The sequence below is a fragment of the Pelobates fuscus genome, chromosome 2 (genome assembly GCF_036172605.1).
Source record: "Pelobates fuscus isolate aPelFus1 chromosome 2, aPelFus1.pri, whole genome shotgun sequence".
NCBI lineage: Eukaryota > Metazoa > Chordata > Amphibia > Anura > Pelobatidae > Pelobates > Pelobates fuscus.
Window position 1 is genome coordinate 167,898,402 of NC_086318.1, and position 21,259 is coordinate 167,919,660.

Here is a 21,259-nt window from a genome sequence, read left to right on the forward strand (position 1 = left end):
GGTTTTCACACAACATTGCTTGATACTTGGTCATACGGCTGTTACTAAACCAATGATTTCCTTTGTAATCCAACAACGTCTGTACTGCATGTGGGACTCGTACATAAAGTTCTTGACCCAGAGTGAGTTTATCGGCTTCAGCTACTAGCAGGGCGGCTGCAGCTACGGCTCTTAGACAAGGTGGAAGTCCGCTGGCCACTGCATCCAATTGCTTAGACATGTAGGCAACAGGTCTTTGCCATGATCCCAAGTACTGTGTCAATACTCCCACAGCCATTCTTCTTTGCTCATGTACATACAGGTAGAATGGTCGTGTGTGATCAGGTAGACCTAATGCTGGGGCACTCATCAAAGCCTTCTTCACATCTTCAAATGCCGTTTGCTGTTCTTGAGTCCATAAGAAGGGGTCGTGCTCTGTACCTTTGATAGCTGCATACAGAGGTTTTGCCAGTATCGCGTAGCTGGGAATCCATATCCTGCAGAAGCCTGCTGCCCCCAAGAATTCTCGCACTTGTCTTCTATTCTTGGGTATCGGTATTTGGCACACAGCTTCTTTTCTCTCTGGCCCCATAATTCTTTGACCTTCAGAGATATGGAATCCCAGATATCTGACAGTTGGCAAACACAACTGAGCCTTCTTTCTAGACACCTTGTATCCTGCCTTCCAGAGAATGTGTAGTAGATCGTGCGTTGCTTGCTGACATATTTCCTTTGTAACTGCTGCTATCAACAAGTCATCTACATATTGTAACAATACACACTCTCCTGGGATGGACTCGAAATCCAGTAGATCTTGACTTAGAGCTGAACCAAATAGGGTAGGTGAATTTTTAAACCCTTGGGGCAGTCTTGTCCAGGTCATTTGGCGTTTTGAGCCCGTTACAGCGTTCTCCCATTGGAAAGCGAAAATACATTGACTTTCTGCGGCAATTCGGAGGCAAAAGAAGGCATCTTTGAGGTCTAAGACTGTAAAGTAAGTAGCCCCGCCCGGAATTAAAGCAAGCAGGTTATATGGATTGGGTACAACTGGATGTATACTAACAACCGCATCATTGACTGCTCTCAAGTCCTGCACAGGTTGATACTCATCTGTACCGGGCTTTTGAACAGGCAGCAATGGGGTGTTCCAGGGGGAAGTACAGAATTTTAGAATACCATACCGTATGAACTTATCCAGATAAGATTGTATGTTCTTCTTAGCCTTCTGCGGGATGTGATATTGTCTTAGGCTCACTGGATAAACCCCAAGTTTTAGTTCAATTTTAATAGGTGGAATATTGCGGGCCAGTCCTGGTGGGTTGTTCTCTGCCCAAACTCCTGGTATGTTGAATAAGGACTCATCACTCCTAGGGTTTTGGCTAGTCAACCCTGTATAAAGTCGCCACTCTTCTTCCTTTGGTACGGATAATGTCATAATACCTGAAGGTCCATTAAACTTTAAGGATGTTGTTCCATTTGGTAGGAACGTAATCTGCGCTTGTAATTTAGATAGCATATCACGTCCCAGCAATTGGACTGGACATTCAGGCATATAAAGGAATTGATGTTTTACTACGTGGCCTCCCAATGTACAGAGTCGACTTTTAAGAACCGGTTTTTCAGCACTTCTTCCAGTTGCTCCTATTACAGTAATAGTCCTTCCAGATGGAGGAGCAACTAGATTAGTCACCACTGAATGTTCAGCACCAGTGTCGATCATGAACGCACTCCTTTTTCCCCCTATTGATACATCGACCATAGGCTCCGCTCGACCAAGGGGGATGGAGCCCGGTCGGTATCAATAGTCCTCCATGACCGTGTCAGCCAATCTTACAAAGTCCCTGCCTTCTCTATCGCGGGACCTTTGCGCTGCTGGGAAATACCTATCTTCCCTAACACTTCCTCTGTTCCCATTGCTCCCTCTATTACCATTACTCCCTCCGGGGCCTCCTCTACCTCTCGCTCTGCCTCTAAAGTTTCCATAACCTGCCCTGGGTTGGTCTCTCTCGTACTGCTCTCTTTGTGGACACTCGTTCCTCCAATGCCCTTCTTCCTTGCAATACGCGCACTGATTCCTACTCAAAGGCTCCCTATTCCATCTACTATCGCCTCTATCTGGGCCCCGTCTATCTACGCCTGCGATTGCTACCGCTAGCATATCTGCCTTTCTACGCATCTTGCGCTCTTCCTCTTTCTTACTTTCTGTTTCCCTGTTCATGTATACTTTATTCGCTACCTCCATTAGTTGGGTGATAGACATACCTGCAAACCCTTCTAACTTCTGTAGCTTGCGCTTAATATCTCCGTAAGCTTGGCTGACAAAGGCGGAGTTCACCATTCGGGAATTATCTGCGTCTTCCGGATTAAAGGGGGTATACAAGCGGTATGCCTCCAATAATCGGTCATAAAAGACACTGGGCGCTTCATCACTTTTCTGAATCACCTCAACTGTCTTCGACATATTAATGGCTTTCTTTCCTCCAGCTTTCATGCCAGCAATTATAGCGTCTCTATAGGCTTTAAGTTGGACCATATCTGCGCCATTAACATTCCAATCAGGATCGGTGTTAGGATAATGTGTTGCGGCCCATGCTGATGGATTGGCTTGATTCAAAGCACGGGCTTTATCCTCTAGCGCTTTAATGGCCGCTTGGTTAATCCTTGTCCTTTCCTCATTGTTAAACAAAGTCATTAATAACTGCTGGCAATCAGCCCATGTCGGGTTATGTGTCTGAACTATCGAGGTGAACAGATCGGTCATAGCTTGTGGTTTCTCAGTATACGAGGAATTGTGGGTCTTCCAATTCAAGAGATCGGTTGTCGTGAACGGGACATATACGAAGACTGGGTCAGCATGTGCCATTTGACCTGCGGCATCGATATAGGCTGACCCGGGATTCAGACGAAGAGGCATCTGATAATGTTTTAATTGTTGGGTACCGGTCAGTTGTCGGGTTAGTATGGGGCTACGTGGAGGGGCGTCAGTAAGAGGTTCCGGTCGGGGGGTAATAAAACATGAGGATGTGGGAGCTTGGTTTTGGGAAAAATTAGTAAATAAAACACTTCGAGCCGAGCTAGAAGAAGCTTGACCGGAAGTCTGAAGTGGTGCTAAATCAGGATATTCAGATATAATGGGGGTTGGCTCTGGTTCCGGAAGGGGAGATTTAGTACGAGAGGGGGTGGATTCTGTACTGGAGGAGGAAGCGGAAGTGGATGAGGGCAATGAGGGAAGGGGTGCAGGACTTCCTGCATTTGCGTCACTTCCTCTTAAAGGAAAGTAAGGGGGCGGCAAAGGGATCTCGGACTCAGGGGGCGTGTCCAAAATGGGCCTAACACCAGTCCTAGTGGACAAACAAGTCCTAGCCACCATGAGGCGACATTGCTCCTCGTGGCATGTCTGAATCCATTTTGGCGAGTCATTTACGGCCTGTCTCCAACAATCAATATAAGGAAACTGCCCGTAAAGTTCAGGCCTACCCGATACAGCCACGTGTAAGCGCTGTACCAGAGTTGGATCCAAACTGCCACGTGGCAGCCATGCCGCAACCAAAGTAGGCCACTCCCTAGTACACAAAGTGACCAAACGTACAGGAGACATTTTAACCCCAAAATCACATGTTTTGAATCCCTTTTTAAAATTCTTCACCATACAACCTAAGGGATCCGGAATCGTTGACTGCGACGCGCCCATACTTATCAATGGAACGTCGTTGACAACGAATACTATGCACGCGTACTATTCAACAGTCACACCCGTTTCCTCTGGCAACAGCACCACGTGGTACGGTTACCAAGTGAAACGTACACAATAACACAATAAACACTCAGGGAATTCCCGTACACACACAGCTGTTACACCAGTCACTAAATAATCAATATTATGCCCTTTGGCGAAACTATACAGTCACCCACGCTATAATTCTCTATATACGAATTACCCGTCTATAACACACCCCAGTAACATCGTCTTTTACAAATAGCGGTTACAGTACGGTTAGCATAGGTCAAAGCACAATTTAAGGTCACAATACAATTAGAAGTGGTTATGGTGTTAAACATGCAATAGACGACAATAATTAGTACTTATATACAGTGTCAGTAAATATACAGGGTTATGGTACCGTGCACTATGATACAGCAACACACTATTAACACTCTCGCTAGACGGCTGAGCTCGCGCTATCTAACAAGATATACACTTTACTAAACAATCTTTAACACATTTACAATCCCAACTAAACTATTGGCCAGTACCTTGAATGGACTACCTAAAACTATATACACCCGTTTTGGTTAGCCACACTGCCCAAGCACCACATATAGCGAGCTAGAGGATCGAATTTACACAGGCGCCTCTTAGTCGATTACTATCAAAAATCTAGTGGGTTCCAAATTTACACGCCTTCCCACTTAGCCAAGATAGGTTGAGAGCTAGCGAACCGAATTTACACAGGCGCCGCTTAGTCTCCCGGTCCCTCCGACCTAGCGAACGTAATATACACCCTAGAACGCTAGTCTAGACAAGACACCGGTGTCCGGCTAGGGCTATTTACACAGGACCCCGCCTGACTAACCAAATCAAACAGTCTGACTAAAGAGCGTTCAATTGAGCGGTGCGCCTTCGCTCCTTCCCTCCGACAGAGGGGGCAGATTCCATACACAAATAACCCCTTATGGGCCTACCGCACAATCGGTATACCCCTAGTGGGTCTGCCGTCTAAAACAGCAGTTGTCTTACCTCCTCGTTCCTGAACCTGAGTTCACACTCATCGACGGGGACACCCCAGCACTTCTTACGTAGAGGCCGATGATCTCCTGGACAACAGACCAGTGGCGCCGAGACGAAGGGAGGTCCACGCAGAAGTTCAGGGGTGCAGCCGTAGAGAACGTGGGCAAAGATAGACCGTCTCACGCCTCTGCCTCTCAGCTACCGTTGAACGATGAGCTTCCCGGCCAATGCACCAAATGATACCGGAGAAACTGACGGAAGCGAAGCACAGAGAGATGGACACAGGTTTCTTCAGGAAGGAAGAGATTCTTTATTGGATCACCGATCGGGACTCAGAGGGACTAACGTCACCAAAATACAGCAAGTTCTGAGCCCCGGACAATAGTGCAGGCTCCTTATATAGGCACATAACTCCTCCCATATTAAGCTCCACCCGCACATTCTCTTGACCAATCAATACAAACAAGAATTAACTTCCTGCTTGACCGCATGGCTTGTCCAGCACAATGGAGGAGGGGAATACTACATCCTGTATTCTTGCACATGCTCCGTACACTACTGATCGTATCTTGCCTCGTGCAACCAACTGATCGATACGTCAGCATATGCACGTACACATGCCACGTGGTAATCTCGGCCTACTAAATTTATTTTTACCGAGATTCCACCACAATAGGACCCACTTATTTTACTTTGTTGTTCAATTTGTAAGCCTGTGTGTGCTGCAAAAGTAACATCATATAATTATATAGGACCACTAACTGTGGTTAACAAATTTATTGATAGCTGAGAGAACTGTTATTCTAAGGAAGACCATTGACCTTTTCCAGAGCTGTAATGGCAAATCTATTGCACATAGAACTGGGAGCATGTTTACTATACATATTTCTGTTCACTTACATATTTAAGACCTTTGTGGATTAGTTTATTACAATATTTCTGTTTATATGTCAACATCTAGAACTATTTAGCTGGATATACAGAAGTATCAAGTATCTCTATGACAAATTTGTGGTGTATCATGTAGTACAGTGCCTATATTTTCTAAGCCAACTTCACATGCATTTACATTCTACATTTGTAACAGTACATCATTTGGTGCATACTGAATATTGACTTCATAGTAGTATTTAACTATTACATTTATCTTTATTTTTTTTATTGTTTATATTTGTCATGTTAGTTTTCAAGTACTTTCTAAGGTACAGCTCACTCAATGCAATCCTAGTTGTTTTATTAAAGGCAACTAGTTATGCGAAATGAGAAAAAGTGGACCAATTACCACCAGGGTCCAGAAAGTTCTCCGCCTACAGAAATACAGTAATACTGAAGTAACACAGTCTCCTGCATATAAGAATAAACATCCAGACTCCTGCTGGAGAAAAAAAAATAGGTTTAAATCCATCAAAGTTAAATAAAATAGATACAGTGCCCTACACCAGTATCGGCACCGTTGGTAAATATGAGCAAAGAAGGCTGTGAAAAATTGTGTTTATTGTTTAACCTTTTTATCTTGTGTTAAAAAAATACACAAAAAAACACTGATTTCATGGATATCAAACAATTGCAAACACAACACAGGTTTATAAAAGTAAAAAACGCCAAAAGTATATTGTAAAAGTTGTAAGTATAAATCGCCAACAGTGATTGATGAGTGGGGATGGGGCGGCATGCCAGGAGAGAGACTGCTCCACAGGATCCTCCTTAGACCTCAATGCTGTACTCTCATGCATGCTTCAGAGCACAGCAGTGACGTTGGCTCCTGGCGCTGTAGAACCAAGCAAGATAGGTGCACCAGCTAAGGACAGGTTAAGATAAGTAAATCTCACCTTACTTGTCCGCCCAGTCACAGGACTGCCTGCAGCAGGGGTCTTTGCGAGTTTTCAGAGAATTGTGAAGAAATGTCTATTGTAAAAAACTAGATCATAATTTTAGACCCCCTGGCCAGAAAGTCACAATTATCCTGTAAATTCTCATTAATTGTGGTTATTTTAGTAATTGTGTATTTTACATATTTCTTTAGAATTTGTCTTGCAATAAAGTACTGATGTATCACGTTTTGGAGAACTGTTTTTCAACATTAAAGGCAGGTTAAATAATGGTTAGCATGTGTTGTTCTTGATTACATGTTCTATGCATTTTGACCATGACTAATGAGAAATACATAGCAGACTGTGTTTGAGGAATTTAATTTTGATGACTAACTGCAAGATCCAACATGCAAGATCACTGCCAGCAGTATCTGGCTCACAGTGAAACAGTCAAGTCCAACTTCTATTACCTGGTCTTTCAGTGTAATCCAAGCTTATCTTTCTTGGCTCCAATTTAGAGCAGCAATGATGCCCATGTCATTATAATTTCAATTATGGTTTCCTTGTAAGATGAGAGAAGTATATCTTGTCATAGTATTTCTGTGATAATCAGATTCTCTGTTGAAGTTTTTTAACTTGAAAAGATTAATTTCCTGTATTATTTGAATAATTCTGAAGGTCTTTGAACAAGCATGAATATGAAAGTGAATATTAAAGAAAATAGTCCATATAATAAGGAAAAGCTGCAAATAGAGGGACTGAGTACATGTTAATGTAATATCAATAAAATGTTTCCAAACAGAAGTTTAAACTATCGTATAATAACCCTTGAAATAATTGATTGTTTAAGTCTTTTATGTTGCCAGAGCAACTTCTTTTAACGTTGTTTTTGTCAAATTTGGGAAACTATTATTTTGGTATTTAAAAATAAAACCAAAACTTAATTATGTGATACCAAAGAAAGATCCTAGACTGTGCTTTCAGTTTTGCAGTTGTTATATTCATTAACTTTTTTTCTTCTCTAAATTCACTTTCATCTGCTATTCACATATATGAAAATTTGATATGGTTAGAACATCAGATGTAAACAATGTATCTGTCTTTCATACTGTATGTGTTATGCAGCTTTTTTTGTAACAAAGCCAAGTGGCCCAGACCAGTGTCTCCCAATTTAGTCCTCAAAGCACACTAGCATAATTCATAAATAAAAGAACACTATAGGGTCAGAAAAACAAAGTGTTTAATCCTGTCCTTAAAGTGTTAAAATCACAATCCCCCCCCCCCAGCCCTCTTTCCCCCCCCCTTAAATATAGTAAAAAACAACCTTATTTTACAGATCCTTCAGTGCTGGCCCCACCCCCAGTCCGCCAACTTGGCTGACATCATCAGAATTGATTACCTCAGCCAATCACTGGTCCGATAAAAAAAGCATTGGATTGTTAGAGATTGTCAATTCTTGTGATCTCAGCCAAGGAGGCGGGTTGGGGGCAGAGTCAAACACCACCCTGGCCAATCAGCATTGAATCGATGCATATCTATGGGGAAAGTTCAGCGTCTCCGTGCCTAGCGTGGAGATGCTGAAGATGCTTTATAAAGGATGGCCACTACAGGTGTTCCTAGACTGTAATGTAAACACTGTATTTTCTCTGAAAAAGCAGTGTTTGCAGCAGAAAGCCTGCAGAGACTGGCAGTGGTGTATCCTGGTTTTGTGCTGCCCTAGGCAGGACAAAACTCAGGCACCGCCCTACCCCTCCCCCCGCCCCCCCGCCACCCCCACCCAACCCTTCCCCCGTCCCGCCTTCTAAATACACACACACATTCACTGACAGATACGCATACATTAGCTAACAGACAAACACACACTCACTAACAGACACACACTAACAGACACACTCACACTCACTAACAGATACACTCACTCACTGACCCACACAGACACACACACTAACAGACACACACAGTCAGACACACACACACTAACATACACTCACTAACAGACACACTCACACTCACTAACATACACAGTCAGACACACACACACACACTAACAGATACACTCACACACACTAACAGACACACACTCACTCACATTAACGCATTTTTTTTTTATTTACCACCCCAGCCTCCTTACCTTTGGGAATGCTGGGGTGGTTCTCTTTCTCCCTGGGGTCTAGTGGGGCTGCCGGTCGGGCACACACTCACTCACATTAACGCATTTTTTTTTTTATTTACCACCCCAGCCTCCTTACCTTTGGGAATGCTGGGGGGGTTCTCTTTCTCCCTGGGGTCTAGTGGGGCTGCCGGTCGGGCTGCTGGGCTGGTTGCTGGGTGGGCGGCGCTGGCGGGCGGCGCTGGCAGGCGGCGCTGGCGGGCGGCGCTGGCGGGCGGCTGGCGAGGGAGCACTGCCTCTGAGCTCTCTGCTCAGCTCCCTCGCGCGCCGCCCGCAGAGTGAGGCTGGGAGCCGGAATATGACGTCATATTCCGGCTCCCAGCCTCACTCTGCGGTGCGCGAGGGAGCTGAGCAGACAGCTCAGATGAAGTGCTCCCTCGCCAGTCGCCCGCCAGCGCTGCCCACCAGCCCAGCATGACAGTTAACCGCAAGGCTAACAAGGCATTTGCCCTGGGCATTTGGGGGCGGCTTTTTTTGCCGCCCCCTGGAAAATGCCACCCCAGGGCAAATGCCTTGTTTGCCTCGCAGCTAAAACGTCCCTGGAGACTGGCTATACTCATCAGAGCAGCTACAGTAAATAAATATAGTTATTCTGGTGACTGTAGTGTCCTTTTAATGTTTCATCCATCCTGTAACTTTTAAAATAAATATTTATAATTATATCCTTGAAAAAATGTACTAAAACCCAGCAAAATAAACCATGTATTACTTTTGTTAATTCAGGTATTCCTATATTATGCCTATGGAAACAGTCAAAACAAACTGTTTTGTCCTTCATGGAAACCAATACAATAATAAAAAGTAAATGATTAGTCAAGAAATAACCCCACTACTTGGAGTTTTGAGTGAAGGGAAAGTTGAACCTTACCCGGAACACAGTGGTGTTTATTGAATTTATGTAATGCCTAATCCTCCACTTTAACTTAGTATACTGGAGTTAGACAAACATAATGCAGTGAATCCTGCGGAGTGTCCAGGAATCCTACACAAATCCTACAACAAATTTCAATGAATGATTTAGTGTAGTGAAGTCTGTGGTCAAATAACATTGTGAAAAAGCAATTCACATCCAGTTCTATGCATAATACAAGTTAATGTTTGAACTTAATACATTATTTATGTGAAGTAATTTATTATAATTTTTCTGTGTGTGTGTTTTAACAAGGTTTTATTGAAGCAAACAACCATAGTTGTAGTAGCACAATAGGACAGTAGGTGTATGTGTGAGACTCTCAGGTTTCAATGTAATTAAACAAAGATGCAGTAGAATAATAGAAGTTCGGTGATCAGTACTTTAGAAAAGTAAAAGGGATAAGGATATACTAATGTGTAGGTATCGAAGCCTATTGGATATTACAGAATATGAAGCAGACGTAGAAGTACCCTTCGGGGAAATGCTACGTGCGGAGCCTGCATAAATATTATCTTACTTGCTTCCACATTTGTTCGAGCGGGTTCGGTTAGATAGGGGCCAACTAAATTGTAATGGATATTTCTGAATGATTGGCCATGTGAATATGCTTGTGGGAAGACTGAGAGCTGGGAGTTTGGGAGGTTGGGTGAAATTTGAGGTAGGAGATCTAGGTTGTGGCTAGGAGCGGTGTGGTTGCATACATGGGCGTCCCCCACAACTTCCATATATCCCGTGTTGCTATGGGGTAGGACTCTCGGGATTGGCCTGTGATTTTGTACCAATAGCTGTTGCTTGCTTTCAGGGTTCCCACTACTGGGCCCGTCTGAATAGTCGCCTTCAGGGTAGTTAGTAGATAGAGAGAATGAAATAAGAGAGGGTGTAGTTGGTAGTAGGATAGTAGAAGAAAGGTGAGCAATGCAGTAAGGGAGAGACATGGTGGCAAGATGTGGGGTAGACCCCTTATTCAGGACCACATGAGTCAGCGCCCATGCACCTGACGTGTGCGGCGTCTGCCCGCGCCACATATCCAAACCAGGGCTGCAACAGGTCTGTGTGTTTCATGTAATTCCCTGTCAAGGATGCCTGCATTGCTTCCGCTGACTGGATTTCCACAACCCTATCTAACCACTGCTACATCATAGGGGTTTTGTCCTGTTTCCAGGGGGCATTTAGGAGGTGACAATAGATATATGTTTTGTATATGGCCAGTGGGGACAGCGGTTGCATGCAGGAGAACATTTTCTATTTTGAAGGGTGGGGTATCCCCCATTATCTCTGAGATCTTGGAGTTAACCAATTTCCAGAATGGTTTTATTCGGGGACAATCCCACCTTAGGTGTCTGATTGTACCCTTGGCCTCCCTGCATCTCCAACATGTGTTTGGGACTATGGGGAACACCCTGTGTAGGTATTCATGTGTCCTGTCCCAAGAGGAGAGGAGTTTGCAGTTGGTTTCTTGGTATATGGTGCATACTGAGCTTTTATGGGTTAATTTTAAGATCTTCTTCCATTGTGTATGCAAAATAGTATTATCCAGGTTTCACAGGTTCGTTTGAAGGTATGGTTACTCTCGAGGTGTCCAATGAGTAGATGTAGTTAGAGCAAAGAGATCACTCCATTAAGGTTAGTCTTGTCGTTCCAGGAGAGTTCCCGATGTACGGCTATTTTGTCTGATAGCGTGTGGTAGAAGTGTCGTAACTGCGAGTACTAGAATGTGTGTAATTGTGTTGGTGTGACGCCTTCGAGGAGCTCCGCGAGGGGCCTCAATCCTGTGTTCCGTAGGACCTTATGTAAAAGGGTGAAATAATCGCCTCCCAATAAGTCCCATGCTCTCGGCGGTAGTCCACCTACCAAGAGGGGGTTGTGCGTCACAGGGATCATCAGACTAGGCTTTGGAGAGACGTGTGGAGCTCAGCGGACCACATCCCATATTTTTAGTGTTTAACTGCCAGGCATGTATGGTGGCGTCTGTCTAGGATTTTTTTTTTGTTATTACACATGGATGTGTGTAAGGAGTAGACATGTGAAATTTGTTTAGTTCTGAATGTGAATTTGGACCAATTTCAGGAAATTCGGACATTCGGATGCTTCCAAATGTACAAAGTGCAGAATTGTCGAATTTCCGAAGTGCTGAACCAAATCAAATTGCCAAAGTTCCGATTTTCGGAAGTGCTGAAGTGCTTCGGATTTCTGAAAAGTGGCAAATCAAGAGAGGGAGGGAAAATTATGTGAATGATGACAGGGTAGGGTTATGGGGTAGGGTTAGGGAGCCCTAAAGATGTTCCGAATTCCGAAGTCTGGAATTGCCAAAGTCCCGAATTCCCAAAGTTCTGAATCGAATTGCCGAAGTGTCACATTTTTTTTCTTATTCGAATATCCGAACCGTATCACATTTTTTGCCCATGCACATCCCTACTAGGTAGTGCCCGAGGCTATCTTTATCCAGTGCTACTGATTGTTTTTGTTTCGGGTGGGAGTGCCACTCCAGCTCTCTTTGAAGGGCTGCATTCTGGTGGTACCTACGGAAGTCCGCGAGGGCCAAGCCACACTGCTGTCTAGGTAGGCTCAGGAGGTCGTGTTTAACACGTGGTTTGCCACTCCTCCAGATGGTAATTTATTTTCATTTGACCCTTCTAATTAAAAAAAAAATAAATATTTTCACTATTAATAGAATGTCTGCATTTTATGAGATTTGCAAAAAAATTACCAAATAATATATATTTTTTTATTAAAGAAAGTATTGTGTATTTTTTCCATGTTATTATGTATAATAGCACATGTTTGTTGAATATATAATCATTAGTTTGAACTTTATGTCAAACTCTAAGACTGATAATTAAGTTACAATAAAAAAAACAATGTTGAAATAATTGAAAAGTATTGATATGTAACATTTACATTTTTCTTGTACTTCTAAAGTACCGTATATACTCGAGTATAAGCCGACCCAAATATAAGCAGAGGCCCCTAATTTTACCCCAAAAAACTGGGAAAACTTATTGACTCGAATATAAGACTAGGGTGGAAAATGCAGCAGCTACTGGTAAATTTCTAAATAAAATTAGATCCTAAAAAAGTTATATTAACTGAATATTTATTTACAGTGTGTGTATATAATGAATGCAGTGTGTGTGTATGAATGCAGTGTGTATATGAATGCTGTGTGTGTATGCAGTGTGTGTATGAATGCAGTGTGTATATAATGAATGGAGTGCAGGGCGTGTATATGAGTGCAGTGTGTGTATATGAGTGCAGTGTGTGTATAATGAGTGCAGTGTGTGTATGAGTGCAGTGTGTATGCAGTGTGTATATAATGAATGCAGTGCAGTGTGTATATAATGAATGCAGTGTGTATGTATGAGTGCAGTGTGTATGTATGAGTGCAGTGTGTATGTATGAATGCAGTGTGTGTATGAGAGTGCAGTGTGTGAGTGCAGTGTGTATATAATGAATGCAGTGCAGTGTGTGTATGAGTGCAGTGTGAATGCAGTGTGTGTATGTGTGTATGTATGAATGCAGTGTGTATGCAGTGTGTGTATGAATGCAGTGTGTATGCAGTGTGTGTATGAATGCAGTGTGTATGCAGTGTGTGTATGAATGCAGTGTGTGTATATAATGAATGCAGTGCAGTGTGTGTATGAGTGTGTGTATGAATGCAGTGTGTGTGAGTGCAGTGTGTGTGTGTGTGTGCAGAGCATTGGTGGGGGTGGGCATTTTATGAATTATTATTATTTAATTATTATTGTAATATATATTTTTTTAATGTTATTATTTTTTTTAATGTTATTATTTTTTTTATTTATTTTTTCGTCCCCCCTCCCTGCTTGTTAGCTGGCCAGGGAGGGGGGCTCTCACTCCCTGGTGGTCCAGTGGATGGGCTGTAGGAGGGGGGCTGTCAGGAAGCTGTAACTTACCTTCACCGCAGCTCCTGTCAGCTCCCTTCTCTCTCCTCCGTCCGTGCAGCTCCCAGGTCAGCTTCCTCTGCAACTCTCGCGGCCCGCGCTCTCGCGAGAGTTGCAGAGGAAGCTGACCTGGGAGCTGCACGGACGGAGGAGAGAGAAGGGAACTGACAGGAGCTGCGGTGAAGGTAAGTTACAGCTTCCTGACAGCCCCCGGTCCTTGTCTGTATTATGGCAATGAAAATTGCCATAATACAGACAACTGACTCGAGTATAAGACGAGGGAGTGTTTTTCAGCACAAAAAATGTGCTGAAAAACTCGTCTTATACTCGAGTATATACGGTAAGCTACATTCCTTTTAATATGACCCATCTCCTCCACATGTGCCATAATCCTCTTGCATATGCTATTATTTTCCTAAAACAATTATCCTATATATTGGCCTTTTATCCTTATATCATCACATCACCATGTGTGCTCACAAGGTTCCACATATTTTCATGTTTATTTTTTTTTGCCATGTTGCCCCAATATATATTAACATATATATTTTGCCACAAATGTATTGGCCAATGGCCATATTTTGTTATTTATTGTGTTCCATATGTAAATAAACACATGAGAAGAAAGGAATTAATGTTCGTTAAAAGCCAGTTATAGGTTCAGGCCTAGCAGCATCTATACAGTGATAAAGTACATGCACATAAAAGGTTAACGAGACTACATATTAAATATTCAAAGTAGGTCCTACATTTGTTGCTCTAATGCATTGAATATCTGTAAATAAAGATATTAAATGGGTTAATAACTTACGTGTCACTTAGCTATCCTTTTTTTCATAATTACAGAGTATGAATATACTTTACTATCATTGTCTGTCATTAATTTTCACAAACTAATTGTATTCCCATGAAGTGGAAACATATGAATTTATGTGCCAATGTAAAGCAAACTTGAAGTTGTTTTTTAGACTAATGCACCTTATGACATATTCATTTTCTTGCTACAGGTAGTTGCAATAGTTATGGATATGTTTACCGATGTTGATATCTTTAAAGAACTTGTGGAAGCTTCAACAAGAGGAGTCCCTGTTTATCTTCTACTTGATGAGGCCAACTTTTCTCATTTTCTTAAAATGACTGAGAAACAGGGAGTACAAGTTCAAAGACTCAGGGTAAGTATGGTGCTCTACTTGTCATAAGAATTTTGCTGTAGATTCTGATGAATCATCAACATAAAGAGACATGTGTATATATATATATATATATATATATATATATATATATATATATATATATGTATATGTATATGTATATGTATATGTATATATATATATATATATATATATATATATATATATGTTATTATTATTTTTTTTAACATATAGTACCCCTTTATGATGTAAAAATCCAGATGTGTTTACTTGAATTGGAAATGTTTAATGTAATTAATTATTTAGTACTTATTCCCTACTCTTTTAAAATTTAAAAAGGAATGTATAATCCATATGTACTTTCTTCCTGTGAGCTAATATATATATATATAAAACGCACATTCCTTACAGGTCATGATTTTAAGTCCTGACTGCTACCCTAGTTGTCATTAACCTGAAACATAACACATAATTCATCACAGGTTTGGATACAGATATGAGAGGTCTACTCACTAAACTATATGTTGGTGATACCTTGAAAACTAATATGTATAATTTTAACCAAAACAGAAGCGTTTAAAAAAATCTGCTTTCCTGCTGGACTGCTTTATCTTATAGTTTGCAAATCATTATGTAACTCATCACAATTTGGTTGTTTAATGACTAAATAACTTAATCCTTAGATGATTATTGTTATTAGCATTTTGACTTGAAAAATAAAAGGACAATGCTCTAGAACATGGGTAGTCAACCTGCTCCCTACCGCCCATTAGTGGGCGGTTTGGGATTTCAGGTGGGCGGTGGTGGGTTCTGCAGAAAACGCCCAGTGGGCCTCAATGGCCGTGGACCAAGGCCGGCAGGGGAGATCCTTTCATCTCATCTGCCAGCCCATGCAGAGTCAGCCTTGCTGTAAGCCCTCCCGGGCTGGTGAGGAGATCAAAGATCTCCCACACGGGCCTGCTGGCACTTAGTTCCAGCAGAGGGAGGGAAGAGCCTGGGAGGCTCTGTGTTCCTCCCGCGAACAGGTCATGTGTTACCATGACAATGCTCCAATACAGTGCTCTACCCCCAGGAGGACAGCAGTGTCAGTCTACAGCCAAAAGAGCAGCAGGGTAAAGTGAGCATGCCACCACTGGACCACCAGGGCTTGCAGCATTATGCCCCCCTCCCTGGTAAAAAGAAGGGAGGAGGAGACATTAATATAGATTTTTACATCTCACACACCCACACAAAGCATAGACCCTATGCACTCTTCACACACACCCCTTACCCCTTCACGCACACCCCTTACACACACTGTCCTCCTCACACACACACACACACACACTTCTCCCTAATACAGACTGTCCCCCTCCCACACAGTCTACCCCCTCACACATAAACACTACACCCCTCATTCACACATAAAGACTGCCCTCTCACACACACTCCACCCCTCACACTTACTGCCCCCCTCACACATGCACAGCCCCCCTTCACACATGTACTGCCCCTCTTACATTGCACCCTTCACACACACACACTACACCCTTCACACATAAGCATGCACACACACAGCACCATTCACGCACACAGCACCTCACAGACACACATAAAAAAAAGAGAATAAAAAAAGGGAAAAAATAGATAAATTTAAGTAAATTTTATTTTAAAGAAAACCCTCATTTCTAAAAAAAAATTGTTTAAAATTGCACTTGCGCTATAAAGTTAGTTACTGGGGCAGTAAGGAAATTTTACCCACTGGGGTGGGCAGTAAGGAAATTTTACCATCAACACAAATACAAAAGTGGGCTGTAGGTATTAAAAGGTTGACTACCCCTGCTCTAGAACATCAATTATAAAATAAGAACAAATATCAATTGATTTAAATTTTGATACTTCCAGCAATAGAAGATGAAGAGATTAGAAAAGGCAACCATTCAGGTTATGGACATTTTGTTTATTCCTAATTAGTATAACATTTATTTAGTGTGAAATTCATTACTGAAATATGTTATATTTAAAAATCTGTACCCTTATTTATCACTAATGGTCATGATGGCTACAGACTTGCATTTGCTTGCAAGTTGACAGATCTTCAACCAGTTACCAGTGCTGACTCGTTGCATTATAATTCATATCGATATCTGGAAACTCAAGTTTTCTCACCAGTCATGGAGGTGTTCATCTCTGAAGGATGTAAGTCTGTTTTTACCTGGAAACTGTGATCTTTACGAACTTGATATATGGTCACAAGCAGAATTTCTTAACCTCTTGTTCTCGGGAATGCCTATGTAACAGCTGTGACATGATGCATGTTTTCCACTCGGAGTATGAGAATTATTGAGTAATAAATATCAGTATGTTGGAAACATAACTCTACAACCAATGCTTTAAACATACATTTTGTTTATGGTTCATCTCCTATGTTATTTGGAGATACATTTCCAATATCAGATTTCAAATTGATCTAACACTATAGTCCTATTTTATTCAGTTTAAAGGGTATTATGTCAGGTGAAATCATACAAAGTCATTTAAAAATGTAGCATATATTTTTCTTTTACAGAATATGAGGGTGCGCACTGTTCAAGGCCAAGAATATTTGTCAAAATCAGGTGCTAAATTCTGTGGACAAATGGAACAAAAGTTTCTACTTGTTGATTGTGAGAAGGTTCTTTATGGTACTTACAGGTAAGATTCATAAATTCTAATTTATACAAAATTATAGTACTCAATATAGCCAGAACCACTTTATGACACGGTTATTTCCTGTGTACAATTTTTAATGAGCATATACATATATTTTGTCTCTCTCTCTCTTGCCATTATCCAGATTTTATTTTGCATCTCCTTTTTCCCCATATCTAGGGACCTATTATGGTAAGCACTTGCATTTCCAATTTAATTATGAAGTCATAGAAATAGTTATATAATTTTTGTGAAAGCTTGAATCTAATATTTTATGCAAACCCTTATAAGAGTAAAAAAGTAAAATGTATGAGCGACTGGCTACAACTCAAACTCAAATTTAAAGTAGAGCTCAGTGACTTTGAGTCTGTGTTATACTAGATACATATCTATGCAGCTTTTAAAATGAATTTATGTTATGTGGATTATCCATTTAAATGACACATATAATTCACTTATATAAAGAATACTTTTGTGTTTTACACCTTTTGTCTAATCTGTCTTTGATTGTATTGCTTTTTGATATGTACTTTGAGGCCATATAGCTAGCTTGCATTTTGTCCAATAGAATTAGATTAAATGCAGCCAATAAACAGTAGTGTCAGAATTGGAAATCAATCAGAAACACGTTGCAATAAACAGCTGCTATACAGAATAATGTGAGCAGTTAGCAGCTACTTAAAACTACTGACTTGAATCACAATAGTGGCAGCCGGTAACTTACTTTACTTTTGTAGAAATGTTGTAGTTATTAAACAGCAGCAACTCACTTAGTATAGCAACAGGTACTTAAGCAAGTATTGGCTATTTGGAAAAAGTAGTAACAACATTTGAAACAAGCCCTATATGTTTACTATGGTATAAATTAAACATAATTTTACTGCTATAAAATGCAAATTAAACATTAATGATACTAACAGGGTTATTCACAAGTAAGAATGCGAAGTGAATTTCAAGTTTAAGGTAAAAATAACCAAAGTAGAGACATTATCTAAGTCAGCTACACTTCCATTTCAGCTTCTTTGGCTTTAAATTTGAAATTCACTTTGAATTCTCATGTTAGATAATAACCCTGTAAATGTAATATTTGTATCCTCTTTCTTTATATCTGAACTATGTTCAATTATGTTTTTTAGCTTTATGTGGTCATATGAGAAGGTGCACTTGAGTATGGTTCAAGTTATTACTGGAAAACTTGTGGAATCTTTTGATGAAGAATTCAGAACACTCTATGCTCGTTCTTGCATTCCCTCCGTATTTGGCCCTGAAGAATTAATTATTGGAACACATAGAAAAACCCCATGGGAATATAGTTCATATCAAAATTCAAGATCATCTATATTGTCTGCCTCTAGTCAAAGAAGTCTTTTTGGAAGAAAAGATCAAATGCACACTTTGGACTCATCCTACCTAACAAGAAGTAGATTTACCAACAATGAAGATGATAAATATGGCATAAGGAATGCATCTTATAGACCACATCACCAGTTAGGATTCAATGTTCAAAATAAAATTCATCACTTTCAGCAATTTGAACGACATGACAACTGGAAGAGACATAGTTATGCTGCAGGGGAAAAGCCAGAGTCATCTACCTACATGTTGCTTAACAGAGGCATGAACAACAGAATTAACAATCCACAGACTAACTGGAACCGACAAGTAGATGTTTCTAGCATTGGGTCATTATCCAGAGGGGGTTATTCAAGTAATTATAATTATAATGGCTCCACACAAAGTTTTGCCAATAGGTTATCACAACGACAGGTGCCAAATCTGCCAGAAAGGAATTCAAATGTACGAAGATCATTCCATGGAACAGATAATCATGTAAGATCAATACAGCAAAAGATGCCAACATTGGAGCACACCACAAAGTCATTTCTTCGCAACTGGAGAATTGAGTCTTACCTAAATGACCAGGCAGATATTACCCCAGATACACAAGAAAATCTTAAAGACAGATATGAAGGAAATGAGGGGAATGGAAGTATTGCAGAGAATTCTCTGTACAACCAATCACGATTGCGCTCATCAATACTATACAAGCCAACATATCCAGAACAAAGTGACGCTAACAGCTGCAAATCCAGCTCTTCTCATTCCAATTCTACCATAGTTGATTCTCAGGGAAGTCTCACACCAAAGGCATTTACACCACAAAGTAGATTGTCAGAGTGTAAAGACAGCAATGCATTCAGTTATGACACACAACACTTACATCAACAAGAGATACTGAAGAGGCATAGTCTACAAGTTCCTGAAAGCCCAAGAGCTGGTTTGAATTATAACACTAATCCAACACCATCAAGTTACTTGTACACAACCTTATGCACAAGCAGACAATCTGACAGTGTTAGAAAACAGCAAAGTGAAAGCATTCTAAAAAGACGTAGTTTGCCTATCTTCGAGAATAGGAAGGTAAATGTTGGTCAAAATAGCTCTGTAATACCGCATAATTATATATACAATACATTAGTTAGGCGACAAACTGAAAATCCAGTGCATCAAAATATTTCCAACAGTAGCAGCAGCCAGAGGTTAGAAAACAATGTAAACAATTCAGAAGAAAACACAAATGATAAACCATGCAATTCTGTTGTTACTGCTGCATTATCTACAGAAACTCTAATTGAAAACCACCATGAAGACTACGGCAAAGATGGTACAAGCAAAAAAGAAAGCAAAAGTTCTCCCAGTTTTCTTAAAAAGGGATCCAAAAAACTGAAATCTTTACTTAGTCTTACACCTGAGAAAAAAGAGACCCTGTCTAAAAATAAAACACCCGCTTTTTATAGAATGTGCAGCAGTTCTGATACCTTAATTTCAGAAGAGGACCCTCAGGAAAATAATAAAAAATCGGACTCAAAAAATGATACTTTACCAAGACGAGAAAAGACATTGTCTACTTCTCAAGTCAGTCTGAATAAAAGCAAAGAAAACACTGGTAATGATGTATCCCCAGTACCCGTTACCGAGGAAGCTGCTAAATCCCATTCTTCTCCTGCATCAACTGTTGTTGAAAACAAATTTCTTCAGAATATAGGAGATGCATCTGCTCCACGATTTAATACAGAACCAGTTCAGTTTCAAGAGGCAAAACAATATGTGCATAAATTTCAATATGGGAGAACACTCTCTCCTGCAATCCAGCGCAGGGATTTACAATTAAGGCTTCAAAAAGAAGCGGCACAGAGGGAAATGCCCCCAATGCTACAAAGAGAAATGCATTTAAGGCACTCACAACACAGAGAGATGCATCAAAAAGAGGTCATGCGCAGAGATATGTATGGGCAGCCTGTGACAGACTATCCAAAGCCTCAAGAGGATCTTAGTCGTACTCACTTAAGTGAACGACGAATTTATAGTCGTTTTGAGCCATTTTGTAAGACTGAGAACACAGCTCCACATACTATGCCCAACAGCAATGCTCATATGTCAGACTTTAATAACAAGCCTATTGGAAACAATTATAATAGACCAAATCACATGCCAAATTACAATTCTTCAGCTAATTATAACGTGGTTCTGCCAAGTGAAAATAAATTTGGAAGATTCATGCAAAAATTTGGAAACTTTATTAAAAAGCAATGAAAGATTGACTTTTTACATCGCCCAAAAAATAATTGTACAAAAAAAAAAGAAAATAATGCTGTTTTATAGTTGAAATGTAAATGAGAAAACAACATTGTCAAAGGTTTTATGCATATTGTATAGTACTTCTTTTCATAATAAAATGATTTTATCAATATTCTTTGATAAACTCAGCAAATCTAGACTTATTTAATGTTCATTAAGATACATAGATTATACGGTTTCCTGTTTTTTTTAGAGAAATAATGAGTAATAATTTGTTAGGTTTGTAAATAGGATAGCTTTAATGGAAATCTACTAAACTGCAGTCTCATTTAGACAATTTATTTAATTTATACAA

General features: G+C 40.6%; 1 protein-coding gene across 1 annotated transcript in view; it reads left to right on the forward strand.

The window, feature by feature from the left end:
• FAM83B (family with sequence similarity 83 member B) overlaps positions 1–20,938 on the forward strand; it is a 63,208-nt gene extending 42,270 nt beyond the window's left edge. Inside the window, exons 3-5 of the mRNA XM_063442936.1 lie at positions 14,512–14,676; positions 17,204–17,328; positions 18,462–20,938. Coding sequence (XP_063299006.1) covers positions 14,512–14,676; positions 17,204–17,328; positions 18,462–20,919 — 2,748 coding nt within the window. The 3' untranslated portion in view covers positions 20,920–20,938. The remainder of the gene's footprint in view (positions 1–14,511; positions 14,677–17,203; positions 17,329–18,461) is intronic.
• The last annotated feature ends 321 nt before the right edge of the window (positions 20,939–21,259 follow it).